The sequence below is a fragment of the Syngnathus acus genome, chromosome 23 (genome assembly GCF_901709675.1).
Source record: "Syngnathus acus chromosome 23, fSynAcu1.2, whole genome shotgun sequence".
Classification (NCBI taxonomy): Eukaryota; Metazoa; Chordata; class Actinopteri; order Syngnathiformes; family Syngnathidae; genus Syngnathus; species Syngnathus acus.
Genome location: NC_051107.1, coordinates 1,133,583 through 1,157,324, shown reverse-complemented (window position 1 = coordinate 1,157,324; position 23,742 = coordinate 1,133,583). Strand labels below are relative to the sequence as shown.

The window sequence follows — 23,742 nt, the reverse complement described above, 5'->3', positions numbered from 1 at the left end:
GGGAAACATAGGTAAGTAGTACCAATGCGTTAGATCGAACTTTAGTCAGTTCCGATCATTTTATAGGAGATCGTTTGAGAAACGCGATTGTTTACACTTTGCTGAGGCTCATGGGAGATTGCGAGCTGAGGCTCGTGGGACTTTGCGGATGGCTAATGCTATTGCGATAGCTGCTATACATACCAGGCTATTTCATGTCAAAATAGGCTGCTCTGTTAATGTTTCGAGTAAATCTACGGATCGATATGGAAGGGAAACATAGGTAAGTAGTACCAATGCGTTAGATCGAACTTTAGTCAGTTCTGATCATTTTATAGGAGATCGTTTGAGAAACGCGATTGTTTACAGAGGGCTCGTTGGTTATTGGCTAGTGGATGCATACCGCAACCCTAGTCAACCTCAGTTTGATGCAGTATAGCTTCTATTTTATGCGCCTTATAATCCGGTGCGCCTTATATATGGACAAAGTTTTAAAATGGGCCGTTCATTGAAGGTGCGCCTTATAACCCGGTGCGCCTTTTAGGGCGGAAAATACGGTACAAGCTCCATTAACATGGTCTTGACATTCATTCCCGGTCAATGCCATTAAGCGATCAATGGTGGTTTGTTTGATTCATTCATGTGTAGCTCACCGGTGATTTTTATTTGTAGACCTCTGATTGTGACGGTTAACCTTTTCAGGTCTTCCAAAAAAAAAAAAGAGGAAAGAATATACAAGGCTCACAGTCAGTTTCACCTGATCAACACAAAATGCGGCGTTCATTTATTTCATAAGATGAAAAAATCTCAAGGACGCACACTCGGAATTGTACAAGTCATCCATTTTGGTTTCAAGCATCCATTTTGGCTCGCACTTGCTGTACTCTGGAGCCTTTTCGGCCCATGTTGGAAAATGTAGGAGGAGCACTCTGGTACCAATTGACTCCAACTTTGGAGCCAAAATCGGTCTTCCCTATCTGGAAAAAAAATCACGTTTGATTTCACAGTCATAGTCAGGCATTAATTGATTTCTACCCTCCCCCCTTCAGCAACCCCACCCACGTTCATCCGTCGCCTCGGACAGTTTGATTTTGTTTGCGGTTGAGCTTTGATTAATTATCTCCTCGCAGCAAGCGACACCTTTACAAGATATTGATTTGGGTTGAAATCTGATCAAGGCTGCGATGGCGTGTGCTGCTGCAGGGCTAAAAATGTCTCATTTAACAGAAGCCTGCGCTTGTATGTCTATATACGCACACTGTTGGTTTGGTTTTGCAAGCTAAGTAGGAGATGCAGCGCAGTGGTTCCATGTAAAGAAATGATCAGCATCATAATTTAATTGTTTAATTCCATTCATTGTGCTGTTCCTTCTGGCATGCATATTTTGGCCACTAGGGGCAGTAGAGAAAGTCATTCAACCGAAACCAAATTTGTTATCCGGGTTAGTCGTATCTCAAGGCCCAGCTGTACTTTTGTTTGTGGGTGAACAACACTAATTTCTGAAATGCAATCCTGCTGCATGCTTTCAATTTGTTTTAGTGCAACTTTTGGCTCTGACCAGGTGTCACCCACTGCAGTTTTTTTTTTATTTATTCATTCACTTTTTTATTTTCATTCACTTCCAAAGAGTTAAGTGAATTAAATCAACCGCCGTTTTAAACAATGACCTTGGGGCTCCGGTTAAGCTCTGGTACGATATTGTGCACACACTCGCACCCTTCCAACTTTGTGTGTTTTCTTCTTTTTTTGTCCCCTCTGTCGCCTCATTTCCATCCGCCGTGTCGACACAATCCCGGCATTTATGAGATTACCGAAGCCCATTTGGGTTCCGACGGGAGCCATCTTGGCTCGACAGAGTGGGCCTCTACTGGGAGCCATCTGGGCTCCAGTCAAAGCAGTTTCTAGGCCGCCTCGCGACTTCCTCGCTGTTATATTTAGCTATTAAAAGGCAAGATGAATTAAGAAAGTACCCCTTTTTGGTAAAACGCGCTTTTGGCGCTTATGCTAGGCTACATGGCATAACATACGGCTACTAATCATTTCCTTTGTCTATTCCCCCTTCCATCTTTTAGCCTTTAGCCGGTAACCTTTTCTTGCCTTCAATTCCCCCGTTTGACGGCGCTCTGTGGACGAGTTCATTCCTAATGGCCTAGTTATGTAACTGCCACTGCGCCCAGAGTGCTGAAGAGTCTTCATAGTGGAGGGGGAGTACAGAAATATTCATAGGTCGATAAGGTTTGAGTACGCTTTCAATTCTTTGATGTCTGTTGAGGTGATCTGACCCGGATCAGAAAAGCCGAGCGATTCCCGAATGAAATTGCCACGCTGTCAAGTTTGATGCCTCAGATTATGCCTGCGTTAAATAAACTTTTTTTTTCTGGGAGCGGCGGACGAGGCCGAGCAGTTTACAAACTTAATTCTTGGCAGATTTCCCCCGTGGCCACGGCATTAACCGGCGGCGCTCCTAATCGCTGGACTCGGCCTCCTATCTCGCCGACGCACCTGCCCTCTCGCTTTCTCGCTGACTGCAGGAAAAAAAAAAAAAAAACTTTTTTTTTGTGCTGTTTCCACCCATTCGCCCATCACCGGTCGAAGGCAAATGAATAGATAATTGGTCTGAATAGGCACAAATTTTGTTATGAGTTGCAAGTGGCTAATTGCGGAGCAGTTACGTTGCAAAAAACACCGCATATGCCACAATAATTCCATGCTGCTCATGCTTTGACCCCTAAATATCAGCAGATGTTGCGAACAAAAGGTTCATTTTGGTGATGACAAAGCACAGCGGGAAAATCCATATTAGAGAATCAATGGCAAGCTCCAATGAGGAACACTGCCAACTCCTTCGAGATAGCATCTGCACTTGATTCCTTGTAATGACACCTCACACCTAATCTGCGCTGTAGATCTCTGAACAATGTTTTCCTCCCTGTTGGGTTCCAGGTGGAGGTGGAAGTGGAGAACATGGACAAAGCGGGCAACTTCATCGGCTGGCTGCACATCGAAGGCGTCAACCTGTCGGTGGCATTGGTAGAGAACGCCCTCTCCAAGGTCCACTTCACGGCCGAGCGAAGCAACTACTACAAAACGCTGGTGACGGCCGAGGAAGGGTGCCGGCAGAGGAAGGAGAAGGTGTGTGGCAATTTTAATTCACTGGTTTATTATTTTAGAAAATATTGGCATAAGAGTCATTAAAGCTCGTTTGTTGTGGCGTTGCACCTAAGACCAATAAGCAGCGATTAAGCTACAAGCTATGCTAATTGCTAACCTAACCCTAAGGTTGACCCAGCTAGCGTGTTTAGCACCCTCATTAGGTGCTTGGGTGATTGAGTACACTTTTCACAGATTTATAGCTGGAAAGCGCATTAAATCATAGCTTAACTAACATTGTGTAAAAAATTGTATGCCAACTAACGGAGAGAAAATCGACTCGCTAAGACAGACTGGAAACCGTAAAATAATTTCTGTATGCTACACCCTACGTCAGCCAGGAACAGCCTTTATAAATTTAAGAAATAAACACATTTGGCTGCATAAAAGAGACAATCAATAGATCTTTTTCATTGTTTAACAACACTCATGGTTCAGGTCCCTGGGATGGGGTGTCCCACAAAATTAGAATATTGATCTCAGAATGGTTGTCTTTTTGCTCTGCTTTATGCGCAAGTTAGCATTTTTGTTTTGCCTTGTCACTGGGATATTGTGGTTGTAACCTACATACATACTTCCTTGTTTTTCTATCCTGAAAATTATATCACATTTTTTCAAAGCATCGTGTTCGACGTCAGATCTGTCTTGCGTCTACGCTACTTGTGTGCAGTCATATTGAGACCTCCAATGGTCTTTTCACTTTATATCGTGGATGTTTCTCTAAGCAATGGCGAGGTGCACCAGTTAACAAGCTTTTGAGCTTTTGCCCAGTCGTCTCCAAATGAAAAAAAAATAAATTCTGCCAGATACAGCCGCTGCCAGCTTTAATCTCACCGCCGCAGGAAGGCTGGTCGGCGACACCTCCGATGACAACACCCGACCGCCCTCCGCTCGCGCCGAGTTGAGCCGGCTTGACTTTGACCGCCAGCTTTGTGACTTGAGCTAACCTGAGAGCAGCGAGCCAGACAGACGGTGATCTTGTTTGATGTCGCACAGTTCGAGCCCTGCCCCGAGTTGTTTGTTTTGTGCGCGCTGGTGGGTGTGTTGTTAATGCATAGTTTGCAACTTGCAGGCAGCTGAGATGGGAGTCTGTGTGCTCTAATTAACCCGTTGAGACCTCCTGGAGAAGAAAAAAAAAAGCTGAGATGTTTGCTTTTATTTCCTCGTTTGAAGTCACGGTTGGCCTTTGTCTTGGTGTAGCGGCTGGTGCGGCTTCCTGCCTCCTTTTCCTCTTATCACCTCGGCTCTTTAGTTGCGTCCCTCCGGCTGTGGTAACATGCTGTGTCAGGCTACCCTCCGAGAAAACGAGGTTGTCGTAATGAAATGTCGAGGCGGATGCATTAATGAAAACTTTGCCGTTCAGCGGGGAGTTAGCACCACGCCAACAAGGGGAGGAGCAGACTGACTGCAGTTGCATCCGGAACCCAAAACTGCTTAGTTTGGTTGGAGTCAATGAGGTTTTACTACAATTAGACCAGTGGGACAAAGTGATTGTGCTCCAAATGAAGCCTTCCAAAGAGGACGGCTCAGCATATTTGTATTTCTCGGGTGTCAGCTGAAAATTTATTTTGGATACTTGTCACTACAAAAGCCCTGTGCACAGTTGGTTCCTCAAGATTTAAGTTAAGCACCTCTGCCTTTGTTTATGGATACGCGTGTTGCTTCAGGACTTAACAATAGAATAGAATTGACTTAGCCTTGGTAATGGCGAACTTGTTTATGCAGTAAATATACAGTATCAGGATGCAAACGGGAACAGCAGCAAGAGTCGGTCGAGTGAATTATATGCAGGAAGAACCCCTGGAGCTTATCAATTATCAGCAAGTGGAGTTATAACGATACAAATGTGTACGGTACAATAGCTGCAACTCAGAATGTAAACAGCAGCGATAGTCGGTACAGTGGGTCATTATATATATTATATATATTATATATATATTATATATATATATATATATATTATAAAAATAAAAAAAAATCCAGACCTTCCAGTTATGAGGTAAAAAAGCAGTTTTACAGAAAAAAAATCAAGTGTCAAAGTTTAATAGATTTTCTGTGAAAGCTTTAAATTGGTTTATAATTTGTAACAATAACACCATGTAGGGACAGACCAATATTGATTGGTGGGGAAAAAAAACGAGTTGAACCATATATGGACACAGGAAGTTTTCCCCATATGAAGCAAAAATAGTAAGCGTTGTATGTCGACAAAATTTTATTTATAAGGTGCCTTTCAACTTCGCCGTTCAAACATAAATTAGCATACACAATTAAAAGAAAAACAAAAATGTTTAAAAAAATAAATAAATACCGGAATACACATCGTACTGAAATTTGTAAGGAAGATTTTTTTTTAGCATACACAATTAAAAGTAAACAATACACTGCAATACAATAATCAATACATCGTACTGAAATTTGTAAGGAAGATTTTTTTTTCTTCTCAACGATACAATGTTGCGTTAGTTTAATGCCGAGTTTAACCTCTGCTCTCCCACTCAGTCAAGCTATTTGATACTGCTTTGTTTCGTCAATATTGCGGCTTGAAAGCAAAGCAATCTAATTAAAGCAAAACGGCCAGAGGAAGGAAACGGGCTGGTAATTGGAGTGTCCTAATTATGAATAGGTGAATCAACAATAGGGGGGGCTCTCAATAATAACCTGAATGCGCTTTCTGTTGAGCAAGGGCTTTTTCTGCTGTAATTACCCAACCTTGAAGGAGATTAACACACTCCATCGGGCCAGCTTGGAAGAGAGGAGGAGGTAGAGAAGGAAGCAAAAGAGGATATGACCGCCCGCGTTGAAGACATTACATGTTACGGGACGCTCGTCTTTTCATTGCCACGTCTTCGTACTCCTCGCTGAGTTCTTTTCGTCTATTCATTGTTCTCACATCCTTACGCTGGCTTTTTATTTCCGTTCCCCCACCGACTAATCATCTTTGAATCCATCCCCACTAACCGGATTAATGCTTGGTACCGTGGCCTTTGCACCCCCTTTTGCTGTCGGGATCCCACAGGGGGGTCCTCGAGCAATACGGTCAGAGTGTATTTTCGTTCATCTTTTCAGGAATCATAAAGCTCGGATCCCGTCCGCCGCTGCCTCTCCCCATACTTGAGCCATCCATCACTGCCCGCCGTCAAAGCGGCCTTGTTTTGACATTGAATACGGCGATGCGTCCTTGGCAGTGCCTTTCAGCTCGCTTCTTTGGAGGCAATCCAGGGTGGCAATACCGACATGACAGACGTCATTAATGCTTTAAAATCGTCACACTTTTGAAGCCAATTTGGTCGTAGAAGTCTAGGATTGTTCGGGAATGCTTGTTGGCTTTCCCCAAACGGTTGCCACAGAGTTGGAAGTATGAATTCACGTCACAGTATATCGCGATATGTTTAAAAATATTAATGTTAAGTATATATAAATTTATAAATAAAAAAAATTATAAAACAAATTATAAATATAAAATATTTCGGAATTCCCTCAACAGAAATACATTTATAAATATAAAATATTTCGGAATTCCCTCAGCAGAAATAAATTAATTAAAAACTGTTCAAATGTTTTATGTAATTTTTACTAGGGATCTTCGATACCACTTTTTTTTTTTCAGACTGATACACCTGTAAGACTACTAAAATCTTGAGTAGTCGCCGATACCGATACCAAGTGCCGATTAATTGGTCAGTTTAGCGACGCTCATCTGTCTGGTGGCGGCTCATTTGGGAGAATTCCGTCCATGCTCAGCAGCTACGATACAAAGCTTGTGCGTACCACATTGTCATTCTGTCAAAAACCATCGCGGCCATCACATCACGCACCTGGCTTAGCAGAAATCCAGATAATTGGGCCTTTCATTCGACCTAATGGGCTTGTGTTGTAACTTCAGCCACTCCGCACTACAGTATCGCTCGGTCAGGTGGCATCTGATTACCTCGGTGTTTTACCTGGACTCGTTCGACAATCGTTTGCCTCATGTTTGTGGCACGCACAAGGTAAACCGTTCATGGAGGATCTCATACAAGTCGCCTTGTTTGTTTTCCACGGATGACAGTCTCTTTTCTATTAATACAACGCTCGCTGCTGCTTTATGCCCCAGAGCCACAGAAATGCTTTCAGGGTTGCAATCTTTTCCTCCGTCCCACTCGACTCCTTTTTTTGTTACAGTGGAAGGAATAATAACGCTTGCATTCTCTGGTCAGTCACGCACAAATGAAGGGCATTTACGTCTGAGTTGCTTGAGCTGTGTTTGGCCGACAGAGATTGGATTCTTAGTGCCTAGCATGCAGGAAAATTGTGGATGGAACCCCCCTTAAAAACTTGGCAACATCAAATTTGTCAGGTATGTCTATCATAAGGAAACCCACGAAAAAGTCTTACTCAGCTTTGCTAACATAAAGGAAGTTTGCCACTTGTTTATTTTTTCCTTACATTTTAATCAATACACGCACTTCAACTCCGCTATTTTTGCCAGTTTCATATTGATCGTCTCTATATTTTTATGGGCCCTACTAACACAATATAGTTTAAAATTTCCCTTGTACTTGGAATAGTAACAAAGTCTCTCCGTGACCTCGCAAGATGGAGGTTGCAGACTTTTTGCGGGGGCCGAGTGAAAGGACATCGGGATCGCAGCGAGGAGACGTCATTGCCCGCAGCAGGGTGGTCACAATGAACAAGGTGACCCACGTTCGACCTCTGCGGGAAAAAACCACAGCGAGGATCGGCAGTCTTTACATTGCCGTCTATTTGCTGTCCTGCAATGTCTTTTGCGTGTGTGCCATGTCTTGACTAAATGAACCACTGACACACAAAAGCAAAAAAAGCTGACAGAGGCGTTTTCATATGGATTACATAATCTGAATTCCAGAGTGCTCACACCATTCGAGCTGTCTCTTTCCTGATTACTCAAAGCTACTCGGAGCATGTGCGGACGCTCTCTTGGGGGCCGCCACTCCCGTGTAGACGGCATGCCGGACCCTCGACGCCTCAGGCGGTGACAGGAAGACAGAGAAGCAGATCAGCGGGACCCAGTGATGTGTGTACCCCAGCCTCTGCTTCTTCCCCACATATTTATCCTCTTTCTCCCCCCACGTCGGCTCGCCATCGCATGCTCACGTGGCAATCACCTGCCGAGCGCCGTCCAGGGTGATGTTCCTGTGATCAAGGGGCGACTACAACCTGCAGGGAGGCGCGCAGGATGAGGCAGCAGTGACGGGCTGAATTATGCATGCGCACAAGTTGGAGGATTACACGCCGACTTGGACTGTGTCATCTGCGGAACTCACCCAGCCACAAGGAGAAGCATTCCCAGGAAGACACAGAAGGCTACTTGGAATCCTCATCATATTACCGTCTCCTTTTCATCTTATGCATCACCGCCGTGTCCTTGGCCTTTTGCGCCGACTCCTTGGCGGAGGTCCTCGGGGGCAGATTTGCGGGCGCCATTAGTGCGGAAATGCCTCGGGCTCTTATCTGCGCTAGGGATGCAGAAGAATGAGAGAGGTGAAAGAGCGCCAGTGAACATGATGCTATATGACACACATCGCTGCATTATGGCCGATAAACGCACGCCGAGCCTCGCCACCTTCTCCGTCTGCAAAACACAAAAGTTGCCTCCTGGGTCTTAACCCAATTTCCTCCCATCTCTTTCGATAAAGGCGAGTGTGAAGGACATTCATCGATGGAAATCACGTTCGCTGATTATTTGTTTCTCTCGGGAGTGTGAAGCCAATAGAAATGAGGCAATAGAAGATGAGCAAATATGTATAATAAAGTCTAATTATAATATCAATGAGCGGCCTATAAATGCTTACTACTTGTCAGTGGTCCCAATCCAATATAATTTTTTACTTTTTGTTAGTGCATTACGTTTTATTGAGCCCTTTTTTCTAGTGGGCCTTTTGTTGGTGGTGAATGACCAGGCGCTTGATTGGCGGACGACTCCACGTCCGTTTTCGGACTTGATATGAGGATGTCTGAATATTGGCATTTCTGTATTCTTGCCATCGACCCGTCAAGGCTGCGGATGTCTTTCTTTAATCGCTCTTGTTTAACGCGGAGGTGTAAGCGAAAGATTCGAGCAGCCGGTTTGTTCTCCAGACAAGTTGGACATTTACACCGTCTTGGACATTTTTTAGTGTGCCTGCTAGCGGTTCTTTAACTCTTCTCCATGTGAGCAAAGTGGAGGATGGGTGGATTCTTTGCCTTTCTCATTTTAATAGAATGTTAAGCATTTGCTTCTGAAGGGCACCACTTTGAAAATGATCTCAAGGCTTGTGATCATCCTCGAACCTCGGCCTATTTATTGTGCTCATTAGTTGTGGACCTTGTTGGAATGCTAAGTGGCTCATCGGCCACTCTCCAGGTAGGTTCTTTGGGGCAGCAGAGGCATTCTAGCGCCTCCTCAGTTGTCTTTATTACCCCCTCGTAGTCGATCGTCCCACTCTCCCACAATGCACCTCGTTTTTTTTTTTTTTTTTCTTTCCTGCCTTCTCTTCTCTCCCACAGTAATCACTTTCCCCGTGACTCTACATCATCTTCCCTCCAGTCTGACTCCCAAATTTCCCGTTTCACACTCCATCCCTCCTATTTATCATTCGTGCCGTTCACCTCCCATGCTCTCAAATGTGAAGTGAATGCAAAGTGCTTTGATTCATTAGGGCCTTCTTGAAATTGCTCAGTCTCGTCAACGTTTAGGGCTTACTCTTGCTTGGAAATGACCGAGCTTGAACCCCAGAATTTGGCGCGGTGCCTCGTGGAGGTTTGTATCTTTGTCACTGTAGGCAGTTTGGCTTGGCTACATGAAATTTGGTAGGTTTGTCAATCTGAGTTAGAAACAAAGAATTAGAAACGAGAAGTTTTAAGAAGTCGTGAATGAAACAGCAGACTTTCTACCAAAATAAGAACGCAACTCGACGAGCTAGTCTCTCTTGGCGTTTCATTTTATGCATCTACTACAGTTATGTCCTCTTTGGTTTTGGGATGAGCCTTCGAGTCGCTAAAGTGAATTAAACCCTAATTGGAAGAAGTGCCCGCCCCACACTGTCCTATTACTGAGCCCAAATCAAAAGACGTCCGCAGAGTATTAATCAGCGTGAAGATTTTTTTTTTCCATTCCCGCAACCGACCGCTTCGTTAACGCTTGTGGCCGTGAAACGAAAACCTCAAGGATCATCATGTGGTGACCTCGTTACAACGCGAGCACGCCGCACGAGGCGAACCCCCCTTAATAGAAAATGGATGGGTGCTTATTTGAAGGCTTGTCAACTTTACAGAGCAATAAGGGCAAGATAAATCCGTGCAATTGATTAGAGGCCTGAAGGTCGTCCGTCAAACGTGTGAACGTCATCGTAGATCTTGACATAATTCCGAGAGAAGATTCATGTTAGAGGGACATTTCTGTTCCCCCCTCTCCTCAAATGTCCTTTCATATTGAGGTCAGTCTACTTTCACTTTGTTCCGGCTACTGGGCTGGATGGAGTGCTAAAAAACACCAAGTCGTCAGAAAGAGAGAACACTTTGCTGTGTGTGTGTTTTGGTGCATTTTACAGAGTCTCTCTTCTTGCCCTCAAGCCTTGGGGAGCGACCGTTACATAAACCAACCCTCGTCTTGTCTGCAATTCCAAATTTTTGGTTTCCCTGGTTTGGGCAGTTTTGTCTTTAAAATGACTTGTCGTCATGAGCATTAATCAGATCAAACACTACATTAGTGTCTTGACCGTTGGCATAAAAAGCTCTTGTATAAAAAAAAATAAATAAAAAAAAAAGCCAGAACTGGCCAATTTGGGGCAATGGAGTCTTTGTTCTCCGTTTCAGTTGGCATCCGAGCTGTGTGACCCCCCCAACTGCATTCTGGCTTTACAAAGATGTTAATTGGTTGGCGGAGTGGCTGCGCCAAAACTTTGCAATTCTCACACAGACACCATCACCCCAGATGGGGAAAGCAATTTCGGGTTCTGAACATCTGATGTGCTGTTATTTTCTACCAATTCCACCCCCAGCGTCCTGTCCCCATTCACTTTGGTTGCCGCCGCCAGATCGGCATTAACCTCTGGGCCTCTGTCCCGCATGCCTACCGTCCCACTAATCCCATCCTCATCTTCTACCGCCCCTTGTTTTTGCCTCCCGTTTTTCCTCGGAAGGTGTGATCAGAAAGAAAAATGATCAGGAGTTGTCCTCGGGAAAAGAAAAGAAACGACGGAAGAGCAAGCGCGTGTGCATGCGAGCCAGATAACAGCACCCTGTAAAGGCAGTTGTCATGGCAACACCACGGCAACCTGGGAGCAAGAGTGCCCTGTTAATTAAAAAGTTGATTTATGGCCCTTAAATTGCATACTTACACATAGTGGCTTTGAGGTAGTCCTCTTTCTTAATCACTCGAATCCGAGAGATCGCTCTCTCTTGGACGATGGATCCGCTTGAAACCCGTGGCTAATACTTAACCAGGTGGCCACGTTTGCTTTGGGACCGAATCGCATTCGGCTTGCCATCCGTTTGTTAAGGTAGACATGGGTAGATAAAAAGAAGTCATCTGGTGGCTCCACAGTCCAAACTGAGACTCAAGCTGAACAAATCGTAGTGGTTGTCAAGAACAAAACCCCCAAAATATCACAGGAAGAAAATGAAGTGGCACATGCCTTGGAAATAAAATAAAATAAAATAATCCTTAAATAAACTAAACTTGTTACATCAAAATTCACTTAATCGACAACAAACCGATTATCAATTTAATCACCTCATATTTTGATAGAGTATTTGTGCACGGAAACATCTGCTTTTACGTTGCAAAAAAATGACCGTCAATCTTTCTTGCGTCAATTGCTTTACCTTTTAGTTATTTCTTAATCACAAAATATTCCCAAATAAACAAAATAATTGGCTTATAAAGAGGAATCGTTTTTTTTTGTTTTTTTTTTAATATATGAATTGAATGGAAATAAAATTGTGTTTGATTAATCGATGGAATAATCAATATTAAAAATAGTCCGTAGTGACGGCCCTCGCCATAAGCCTGAAACAATATCCTGAACAAGCAACACTATTCAGTCTGTCTGAAATCTTAAGCCACATTCACGCTCTATTAATAGCAGATGACAAATAACCAGCAGATATTTTTACAGTTTCTGTGGATCCCAAACGACCTACCAATTGTTTTTGTTGACAAATTTGAAATATTTTGCCTGAAGGAGATTGTAGTGGGCAGGACTTATATCTCTTATGGATTTTTAAAGCTCTATGCTTCACATTCATTCAAGAAATTCTACGCAATCGAAATAATAAACTAGTGGATCACTTATGCCAAACGAATAACACATTTTGTTCTTTTGAGTTTGAATTAAGTTGAGGCTATTAAGAACAGATGGGCAAAACTTATGTCTATGGATAAACTTTTTAATTGGTTTTCTGAAGTCAAGGCCTGAGTTATCTTTAAAAATGACACAATCTATTGTCAAAGGTCACAACCAACAAAGTCCCAACTGAAACAAGGCGCCATATGCCCGAGCAACTCGGCTCCAGGGTTTGTCAACCTGTTTTTTTTAGTTAAAAAGTTTAAAGTCCCAATGGTCGTCACACACACATCTGCGTGTGGTGAAATTTGTCCTCTGCATTTAACCCGTGTGATTTTGATCCATCCCCTGGGGGAGAGGGGAGCAGTGAGCAGCAGCAGCAGCGCCGCGCTCGGGAATCATTTGGTGATCTAACCCCCCAATTCCAACCCTTAATGCTGAGTGCCAAGCAGGGAGGCAATGGGTCCCATTTTTATAGTCTTTGGTATGACCCGGCCGGGGTTTGAACCCACAACCTTCCAGGTTGGTTTTGCATACCAGTCGGTGTTGTTGTTGTGTGCGCCGTTGAGGACGTCGTCACAGGTGTTAAGTTTGCATGAGCCCCTCGCCCCAATTACATATGCAGCAACATGTTCTGTTTCCACGGCAACGCCATGCCCTCTTTCGGCGTACGCGAGAATTCCGGCAGCCAGGTGCCGCTAAGAATAGCCGCTCGCGCTCCCAAAAGCCCACCAACATGTCAAAGTGGATCAATTTGTGTCAATTTGGAAAGTGTAGCTAGTTGCGATCGCCCCGGGTCGTCTAAGAACCTTCAATTTGTTGTGCGGATTCTCATATGCGAGAGGCGGTGTGGGGCTGTGCTCATATTAGCCGCGTAAGCTGGGCTTTGACGGCGGGAACATCTGCTGGCCGCGATATGACAGGGAGGGGAGCATCTTGTCTTTTGTACGACCACTTCTCTCCGGCTCCCTTACACCTTTCGCCTGCCTCGTCATTCATCCGTCAACCCTGCGCGGCTTCAATGCATAATTTATCTGTTAAGTAACCGCAGCCGGGTGGTACTTACCCTACCAAGGCCTTCTGGAAAGTGAACATTTCTACCAGCAGGGAGATTGGTGGGGCATGGGTGCCAAAGGGTTTGCCTCCTTTTGACACTCAGGCTATAAGATCAGGCTATATTACAAGTTCAAGCAAATCGTACAGCGCATTCAGTCTTCTGACTAGCACAAGCGGCTTCCTGATTCTGATCACAAACATACAATTGTGCAAAATAACCTTGAATAATGAGCCACATGCTGTTTCACTCGAGACATAATCAGACCACATCTTGTATAGCCCCTTCTGGTAAATTTCCTTTGCGTCTTATCTCCATTCTTGTATTAAGTAGGCATTTGCCATTTCAGTTTCTTTAGGTCTCCGGTCTCGCACAATTTGCGTTAAAATTGCTTCTTTGCATTGTGCGTCACGCTAGCTTGTTCCACTTTTGCTCAATAGTCTGTAAAGTCATGTCATGGTAAACCAAGTGGCCCTGGAAAATCACACTGTGCAATGTGTTCGAACAGCGCGGCATTCAATTTTTATTTATTGTTTTACAGCTCGTCTACTGGCGCTATTGTGCGGCAGCTGCGTTTTCCGTGTTTGGCCTTGCGTCACATCGGACCCCATTTTACACCATTAAAACTGATTGAATAAGAAGCTAGCTAATCCCAATTCTTGCAATTCACCCAATTTCGGAATGTACAATTAATTAAAAATCAAAGAGGTGATGAGTAAAAATGTCCATTTTGTGTCGCATTTTCTCCCCAGAGATCATTTCACTCGTGTACTACAGTCAGGTTATACTGACAATAAGTGTCTCCACCCTCTGCAAATTGTGAACCGAATCCAACAAAAAATGACCTTACACACAGGCGGCCTCCATTCTCTTTTTACAGCTCTGATATAAAATTCCCCGGTCGACTTGGTCCCTTGCGTTTGTGTCGTGTCATTTCTACAGAAAAGCAACTCGGCAGTGTGAAAGAACCTCTTCTTACTTTATACACCAATCAAATTCGTTTCATCTGCCTCCTTGCTGTATTTTATAGACCCCCCCCCCCCCCCCCCCCCCCCAAAAGCGACGAGTGGACGAGGAAGAAACAGAAAGAAAGAAAAGTGTCCTCCAGTGAATTAATGAACCATTCTTTCCACCGAGGTTTCATTAGGGATATAATAGGGTCTAAATTGATTTACAAAGGGCACTCTTATGAATAACATGCTCATATTGATTTCAATTGTTCTCAAAGCGCGATCGGCTAATGAATTGACTATGGCGAGCGTTCTAGTTCCAACGCCGTCTGTATGATGTGGCGTTGTCCATTCCAAAATTGCCACCGTCGACTGATTCAGAAGAACCATGTGGTGTTCTTTTAGAGAGACACGTTCTTTTCTTGAAGTGCGTGATTCATCAGCGGCATCACAGTCTCGAAAGACCATAGATTTCTTGTGTCTGGATTTTAGGTGTTCTTTGCACAGCGTCTGCTGTGGCTGGCGAGTCCTACCCGTGAGAGGCAGACACGGCCACAGATGTTACAGATGTGGGCCAGACCCGGTGGAGGTGGGGGCATGGTGGCTTGCTGCTTCCTCAATTTCCTTTTCGTTTCTCGATGTTGAGCCAGGGTGATTTCGTAGGTCTGCAGCCCGTTTCGGAGAGCCTGTTGCCATTTGTGGCGATCCTGGGCGACGTCTTCCCAGATGGCTGGGTTGATGTTGAAGGATTTGAGGTCTTGTTTGCAGACATCCTTGTAGCGGAGCAGTGGGCGGCCTACTTGCCTTTTGCCTGATTTTAGCTCTGCATATAAGATGTCCTTTGGCATACGACCATCTTCCATCCGACGGACATGGCCCAGCCAACGGAGACGCCGCTGCTTCAGCAGGGAGAGCATAGTGGGGAGCTGTGCACTCTCCAGGACTGCACTGTCTGTGATCCTGTCCCGCCAGGTGATGCCCAGTATGCGTCTCAGGCAACGCAGATGGAAAGAGTTTAGCCTTCTCTCTTGATGCGCATAAAGAGTCCAGGCTTCGCTGCCATACAAGAGTGTACTGACGACACAGGCCCTGTACACTTGCACCTTTGTATGGATGGTGAGCTTGCTGTTCTGCCATACTCTGGGTGTCAGTTTTCCAAAGGTAGAAGCTGCTTTCCCAATCCGGCTGCTGACCTCGGCATCGAGTGACAAATTGCAGGTGATGGTAGACCCAAGATAGATAAAGCTGCTTACAGCTTCCAGTGTGTAGTTGTTGATGGTGATGGAAGGTGGGACAGTAGTCCCCTGGCCCATTGTCTTGGTTTTGTTTAGGCTGATGGTCAGGTTGAAGTCCTGACATGCTTGGCTGAACCGGTCTAGAAGAGTCTGCAGGTGTTCCTTAGTGTGTGTTGCCAATGCTGCATCATCAGCAAACAACATGTCCCGAATGGTGAGTGGTCTGATCTTGGTTTTTGCTCTCAGTCGGGATAGGTTGAATAGCTTGCCGTCTGTCCTGGTGTGTAAGTAGACTCCCTCAGTTGATGTTCCGAAGGCTTGGCGCAGGAGGAGAGAGAAGAATATCCCAAACAGAGTGGGTGCCAAAACGCATCCCTGTTTGACACCACAGCGGATGTTAAAGGACTCAGAAGTGCACCCATCGTACTGAACAGTACCTTTCATGTCAGTGTGGAAGGACTGGAGGATGCTGAGGAGTTTTGGCGGGCAACCTATCCGTTCCACCATTTGGAAAAGGCCGCTCCTGCTCACCAGGTCAAAAGCCTTGGTAAGGTCAACGAAGGCCATGTAGAGAGGTTTATGTTGTTCTCTGCACTTCTCCTGCAGCTGTCTCAGGGTGAAGATCATGTCCAGAGTTGATCTTCCTGCTCTGAACCCTGCCTGTGACTCTGGGTAGAGCATCTCTGCGAGGACTTGGAGTCTGTTTAGTACAACTCGAGCAAAGAGCTTACCGGTAATGCTGAGTAGGGAGATGCCACGGTAGTTGTTACAGTCACTCCTGTCTCCCTTGTTTTTGTACAAGGTGACGATGTTAGCATTTCTCATGTCCTGTGGGACAGAGCCTTCTTTCCAGCACAGGCATAAAAGCTTGTGCAGTCTATGCAGAAGAGCAGGCTTCCCACACTTGAGGACTTCGGCTGTTATCCCATCGGTGCCTGGAGCTTTTCCGCTGGGCAGGCTGTTAATTGCTTTGCTTAGCTCCTCAGTTGTTGGTTCCATGTCGAGCTCTTCCATAACAGGTAGGTGCCCTACATGCCTGAGGGCTGCATCAGAGACACTGTTGTCCCTGGCATAGAGCTCTGAGTAGTGTTCCACCCAGCGGTCCGTCCAGCTGCTTAGAGCGTTCAGCGATGGTTTCTCCCGAAGCTGATTTCAATGGGACAATTTTGCGGGGTGATGGTCCAAGTGCCTTTTTGATGCCATCGAACACGAGTCTGATGTTGCCTGTGTCAGCAGCTGCTTGAATGTTGCTGCAGAGCTGTAGCCAATAGTCATTGGCACAACGTCTAGCGGCTTGTTGGAGTTTCCCCCTAGAAGATCGGAGGGTCTGTAGAGTTTTGGTGTTTGGAGTGCGCTTGTAATTTGTGAGTGCGACGCGTTTTTCTTCAAGAATTGGTGCCAATGTTGTTAAATTGGCATTGAACCAGTCATTTGGTTTTCCCTGCTTTTTGCCAAAGACCGACAGGGCCGTGCTGTGTATGGCATCCCTCAAGCCATCCCAGTACCCAGTGCGTGATTATTCATAACAATACAACATGTTCCATTTGGACGTTGGACTTGGAAGCTCCAGTTGGCCTTTCTGTGATTGTTTGTGCACTTAATTTGTAGTCATTTATTAATTTTTTAACTTTTGGATTCGTCTCAGCAGACCACAAACACACAGTCACACACACTGATTGAAGTGACACACACCTTTTAATCAGCGTTCAAAGTGGCCTCCACCTTCCTCCGTCTGGCGTTGGCTCACCCATCTGCGACGGTGTTTTCGCTACACCTGTGTTCGCCTTTCAAGGCGTCCTTGCTCACCATCAAACGGCAAATTTGCACTTGGACCCCTTTTGTCGTTGAGGGTTGCACCTCTTTAGTAACTTTGTGAAGCCTCCGAGACCGACTACAAAATTCTGAATCGTAAAAAGCTAAAAAGTACTGAACTTTAACTTCGATAACAAGCGAAATTCATGTTGGTTTGTTCACATTTGGTAGGTGCTGCTTTTCTTATATGGCTTCATGGAAAACTGTGGTTTTAATGGCAACTTAAGGTGTGCCTCCATGATAACTGGATAATAAATAAAACATGATAAATAGTGCGTCTCTTTCATGGCCTGTCTGAGATTGATGTTACGATGACAAATCACATCATAGCAGCATCTTGATAATAAAAAGCCAGCAAAAAAGTTGTGAGACCATACTTGTGACAAATTCTTAGTTTTAATGTTAGTCTGAATATATTTCATAACATCGGCTTTCCTCATAGGGCATCAATCATCACTGCAGTTCAAATAAATCGAAAGAAATTGAAAATAGAAACATTACTTGAACTTCAATATTTTTTTCCCCCTAACCTTTTCTTTCGCCACAATGCGGTTCACGCTAACGAAGAACTTTAATTTTATTGTGCTGACATTTCATAACATTTGGCTGTACAAAACGTTTTTATTGGCCTTAATACTAACATGACGAACTAACTGAACTCAAAATTACATCCTACTAACAATCGCTAAATGTTATTAACGGTCACTCTCCCAACCCTCATTTTAGCACTTAAAAATGAGTCATCACTTAAGAGGCCTTTCCCTAAGTTAGTGAGAAAAAGAAAGTGCTCGTTCACTTTAAAGGTTGTCATAATAACTTAACACGTTGGACAAAAAAAAATAGGTTCATCTGTTGGCTTTGATGGCATCCCTGCTGTTGAAAAGTGCTAAAGTCTGGCATCGGAGGTGTGAGATTAGCGCGTCCTCGGCGGCAGAGATGATTAAACCCAAAAGAACGCCTGCTTTGCTGTCAAAATGGCTGCGTCGGACGTCAAAACAAAAGCTGGGGTCATTCGGGAGTTTCCGAAGGGCGAGCTGAGCGGCCTCTGTTAGTAGCGCTTTTTGTCACTCTGGTTTTGTCCGTCGTCTCTGCATGCTGGTGTCTCTCAGCCGTTGGCTGGGCTGGAGCATCTGGCTGCAGTTGCAGAGCAGCAGTCACATACCTGCATTCGAGTGGAACAAACTGGATGGTTGGCTGCTCACGGAAGGTCATCAGCCCTGGGCAGTGTGTGTGTGTGTGTGTGTGTGTGTGTGTGCGCGTGCGTGTGCGCGTGCGTGCACACCGCAGCGTTTCTCGTGATTCACTCCCAGGACAGTCCAAAGCACGTTTTCAATGTAACTTTAAAACACTTCATCATATAAAAACTGGACTTTTCTACTATTTTATCTTTTGATGTGAAACCCAAATAAGTCTTCAGTATGCAACAGAAAGAAAGTGACAATGCTGTTCCAATACTTTTGAAGGTGGCTTATCGTATGAAAGGCTATAATTAAGACGTTGTATGTGGCGTACTGTAGTTTAGGGGTAAAAATAAATCAATTAATCGAAAACAAATTCATCAAATTAATCGCCTCACATTTTAATAATCAAGTAATCTTTTAGAGACTAAAGATTGTCAAAATGTTCTGATTTCAAGATGGCAAAAGTAATTCTCTGATTTCTCTTGTGCTTCATGAAAACAGACTGATTTATCTTTGTGTCTCACCAAGATATTTGCTAACATCTGCTTTGGAAAACAATCCTTTTCGTTTTTGCGTCATATTGCTGAACTTTTTTTTTTTTTTTTTTTCAAATCGCTAAATAATACCAAATAAACAAAAATAATTTGTTAATAAACAGTAATTATTGTCAATGTTTTTAATACATCTTAATGCAAATACAATTGTATGAGATTATTTTATTAATCGATGGAATAATCGATTCTAAAAATATGTGATAGTGATTTTTTTTTTTTTTTTGCATTCATGTCTGTTCGTCATCTATTATCGTCCTTTTGTGATCTTCCATTCATTAATTTGCCCGAACAACTTTATATCCCACCCACCTGAGCAGCCCTAGTGATGGTCAGCAGGTTAATGAATGGTGACCCGGCCTAATCTTTGCCACACATAGCTGACACTTCGGGAATTCATCCAAAGTTAGTCTATCACGGCTACCTGTCTGAATCAAAGTCTTCATTGTTGATCCCTGAGTTTACAACGCATGGCCACATTTTCCCCCGTCTTAATTAACCCCTTGCCCCCTGTTCCAGGGTTGCGACACCTCCACCGACGATGAGGAATGAATAATTGATTTTAATTGTTCGTCGCGGCCCCATCTCTCATTAGCCAGAAGGCTTACAAAAAAAATAATGGAAAACTCCAAACTTTAGCGTTGCCTCGTTTGCGCCGCAATAATCACGCCAAAGAAAGGTTGCGTCGTCTGCTCGGGGTGGCGCCCGTCTGCTGTAATATTTTAAAAAGGAGAGAGAGCGCGAATACAGTTCCGAAAAATGATTAGCTCGCTTTCATCCTTTTTCCCCTTCACCTTTTGTGTGTGTTCACATGCTTTACTGCTCTTAAAGATGAGTACACAACGGCTGCATTCTGCCTTAACAAGCACCCGCCACCGTGGTTTCTTTGTACAGTAAACACACACACACACATCAGTTGGCATCTGTGCGGTTTGATACGTGGCCGCCGGCGAAGCACTTCTTCCTAATGAGCCTCCTGCCCTCCCGTTTCTCCCTGGGAAGCCAAAAGAGACGTAACCTCAATGCGGGAAGAATGGAACCTGCTTACACTCAATCGTAACATAAACACACACACACACTTCCATCAAAATAAGGCTACTCTTGTTTTTCCACTAACGCAGAAACAAAGTGTTATTTGTTTGTTATGCTGTGTGATTAACTGTCCACAATATTAGGTACTCCCTCATGTATTATTGCAAGACATCATTATGACATGTTTGATGATGACATTTTTTAATGATGTATATACTAAGACATTTTTTTCATTGACAAAATGTTTGGCGCTATTTTTAGTGTACTGAGGCGTTTTTCCACATGAAGACATTTTAATGACTAGCAAGGAACCATTTTATGGCATTTTTTTATGTATATGTAGTTTTTATGTCGGAAAACATCACTTTTTGTATAATTCTGACTTATTGAAGGACATGCATAATATATACATCCATTTGATATGACTTGATGTCTTGTAAGACATATTTATTAATATGATAAGCACTCCATTTTGACTCAACCGATCCCACACGACTGACAATTCTTAGGAATCAATGAAACGATTAATCGATTCATTACACCCACGTCTCCTCCGACATGATGGAGAATGTAATCTCCTTCATCTTTTCATGCCATTTTAATCTCTCTCATTCTTGCAACGGCGACATCGACTTGTGTGTGATGTGGAGTCTCGTGTGTTGTAGGTGTGGGCCAACTACGAGGAGAAGCCCAAGGAGGAAGTGGTGCACGTGTCCGAGGAGAAAGAGCGCGTGGCTAAATACAAGCCCGTCTACGTCACGGAAATCACCGACATGCTCCACTTGTACACCCAAGACGTAGAGACAGGTACGTCCCTCCTCCCCCATTTATTTTTATTCGCCTTTAAACACCAGGCCAAGTAAAAGAACCCCAATTTCCCGCAGCCATAGACATGCCGCTTGTTGTTATCGCGATGCAATGACAGGAATCCATCACCCCGTCGCTTGTGACTGGAGAACTAACAGTCCCTGCTGCTCCCGCTTGGATGCACACCCACACCGGCTGATGTATGTTTTCACATGAATGAATGCGCACGTAATACATCTCCTGGTGTGTTGTGCTCAGTACGACCCCCCAACCCCCTCGCATCCTCACCCAAAAAACCTCTCCGTACCGCCCCTCCCCGGATAATTCTAGATTAGTAGCACCCGCCACAAGTGACAACAAACTCAGGCTGAGTATTATTTGTTCACTTTTACAAAACCAATGGGTTGAGAGCGCAAACATGCGACTGATCATCTTTTCATCATCTTGCTGTAGGCTCCGACGAGGAGGTTGAAAGGCCCCCAGTCGTGCCTGCGGCTAACACAGCTAGCCCGACCTTCCGCTCCCCCTCCAGGTGTAAACACGAGGATAAAAACCAGGACCACGTGCAGTACCTGCTATTCCGATTGAAGTGAGCGGCTGACGCCTTCAGCGTCATTTGCCACGAGGCACATGGATTTAATGACTCGCTACGAATAGTAGTATCAAACGCATTAAAACATTTTCTATGATCAAGCAGTGTTTTACCGAGTAGCTCCTGAGCACGCTTGAAATCTTTCTTTATATTATCAAGGCTGACTTGAAATTACAGAAATGTTGGAAATTATTCGAATGAAATTTGTCTATCAGTAGACCTACAAAAATGTCCAGAGACTGTATTCCAAAAGGCCCAGGAAGTCTGCCATTTTGGTTTAAAGCAGCCATTTTAAGGCCTTCAAAGACTGACTTGCCCTAGAGATTTTGTCCGAGAGCGTAAACCCCATCGGGGAACTGGCCCTGCCTCCCCTACCGCCGTCCTTCCTTCTCTCTCGGTCGCTTTCGTTTTCGCTGACGCTCGCTCAAAGCCGCATTAAGTCATAGCAAGCCCTTGAAGAGCACATCAAAGTGTTGTTGTAGAATCACGGCAGCCGAGCACCGTACTGTATAATTACGTTACGGAACGGTGACGTGGCACTCGGCAGAGACTTGTTTTCAGATTTTCCCGTTTTGGGGAGAGTCATCAAAATTTGCCACCAGGCTCTACCCACAAAAAATTCTAGTGACCCCTAAAATGGACACCTGAAACCAAAATGTGTCTTTTTTTAGTGGGTCTACTCATCATAGACATGTCTACAAAATTTTATGTTACAAACTTAAAAAGGATTTAGGGGCTTGATTTAAAAATGCTACCGAGCTCCATCACTGTGTTGTGCAGGCTTGATAAAGAAAAACTGAAAAGGCCTCACAGCTGTTTTTGCACTTGAGCGGGCACGTGCAGACCCACCAAATAACCTCAGCACTTTCATCTTCCTAGCGATTGTCAAATGACTTCGAGAAAATTCCCATTTTATCCCCTCAGCGGGTCACGCCAACTCGGCTCTTGAACCCAACCCTCCCATTTTAATTATTCCCCCTTTAATAACTCATAAGTGCAGCTTTCTTCATGCATGGCTATCTTTACACGCGCTCGATAAGTGATTAATTTCACGTTTGGAGCGGGGTTTTTTTTCTTCTTCTTTGCCAAATCGCCAGCAAGCGTGAGGGATTGCGCGCCTTAATCCTCACTTCATTGGACGGCTCTTTATCTGTTAATGTACTCATTTATCTGGCATTGTCTCACTTTCCTCCCCACACACATTATCTCCCCTTCAAAGGGCTATCACACCATTCCAACCCCGCCCAAGTTTTTTTTTTTTCTTCTTCCCTCGGCGTTGGCCTCTCTCTCTGTAGGCTATATGTAATTACTGTCTGGAGTGGGGGACCCGCATAGATCTCTGCGACCTTGCGCACTCCAAAGACACGGGCCACTCCAAGTAAATGCGACCGGCAAATAGAAACCCCTACTTTTCCGCTGCCAACCTCATTAAAAAACCACAACAACAATAATGTGCTAAATATAGCCTATTAAGTATTTAGCGGCATGGTGTGTGTGCCTGCAGTCTGAATATTGGATGCCACATCAGCTGTTTATCAAAGACACCAAGTCGTAGTCCTCGTAGTTGAGTGAATGTTGACTTAGAGAATAAGCGCGTTCTAATTAAACGAGCGAGCATCCCGCTAAGGAGGATAAAGCTCAATCGTGACAATTTGCGCTGCAACAACAGCTTAGTAGCGATCACATGATCAATGTTTGATGGCCAATGTGTGCTCCAGGCAAATTAATCCAGCGGTGATTTTAAAAAAAAAAAAAATGCAAACATAAGACAGACAAATGCAAACATTTCAGTTTGTCACATCGAGAGAGAAAAATAATGTGATGTATGGAAGAAAATTATAGCTCGAGATCTAAGCGTAACATCCTTGCAGAGAGAGCGGGGCAGCCCACTTGGGACTCCCGTGGCCTTTTTCCGCACATCCCAAGGCTGCGTGGGATTCTATTAAGCGCCATGTATGAAAGTCATTAAAGCCAAAGCAGGTAAATAATCCCGATAAGACATAAGGCCAAAAGAGCAACAGGCTCGCCGCTTCCCCATTGATGAATCGCCCGCCGCATAACGCCTGAAATATATTCCAAGTCAACAGTCGAGATTAAAAAAAGATGGGGAAA

The 23,742-nt window shown here is 44.4% G+C and overlaps 1 protein-coding gene across 1 annotated transcript in view; it reads left to right on the top strand.

Moving 5' to 3' along the window:
• Positions 1-23,742, top strand: part of snd1 (staphylococcal nuclease and tudor domain containing 1) — a 106,159-nt gene that overhangs the window by 61,971 nt on the left and 20,446 nt on the right. Inside the window, exons 17-18 of the mRNA XM_037243732.1 lie at positions 2,923-3,111; positions 20,897-21,038. Coding sequence (XP_037099627.1) covers positions 2,923-3,111; positions 20,897-21,038 — 331 coding nt within the window. The remainder of the gene's footprint in view (positions 1-2,922; positions 3,112-20,896; positions 21,039-23,742) is intronic.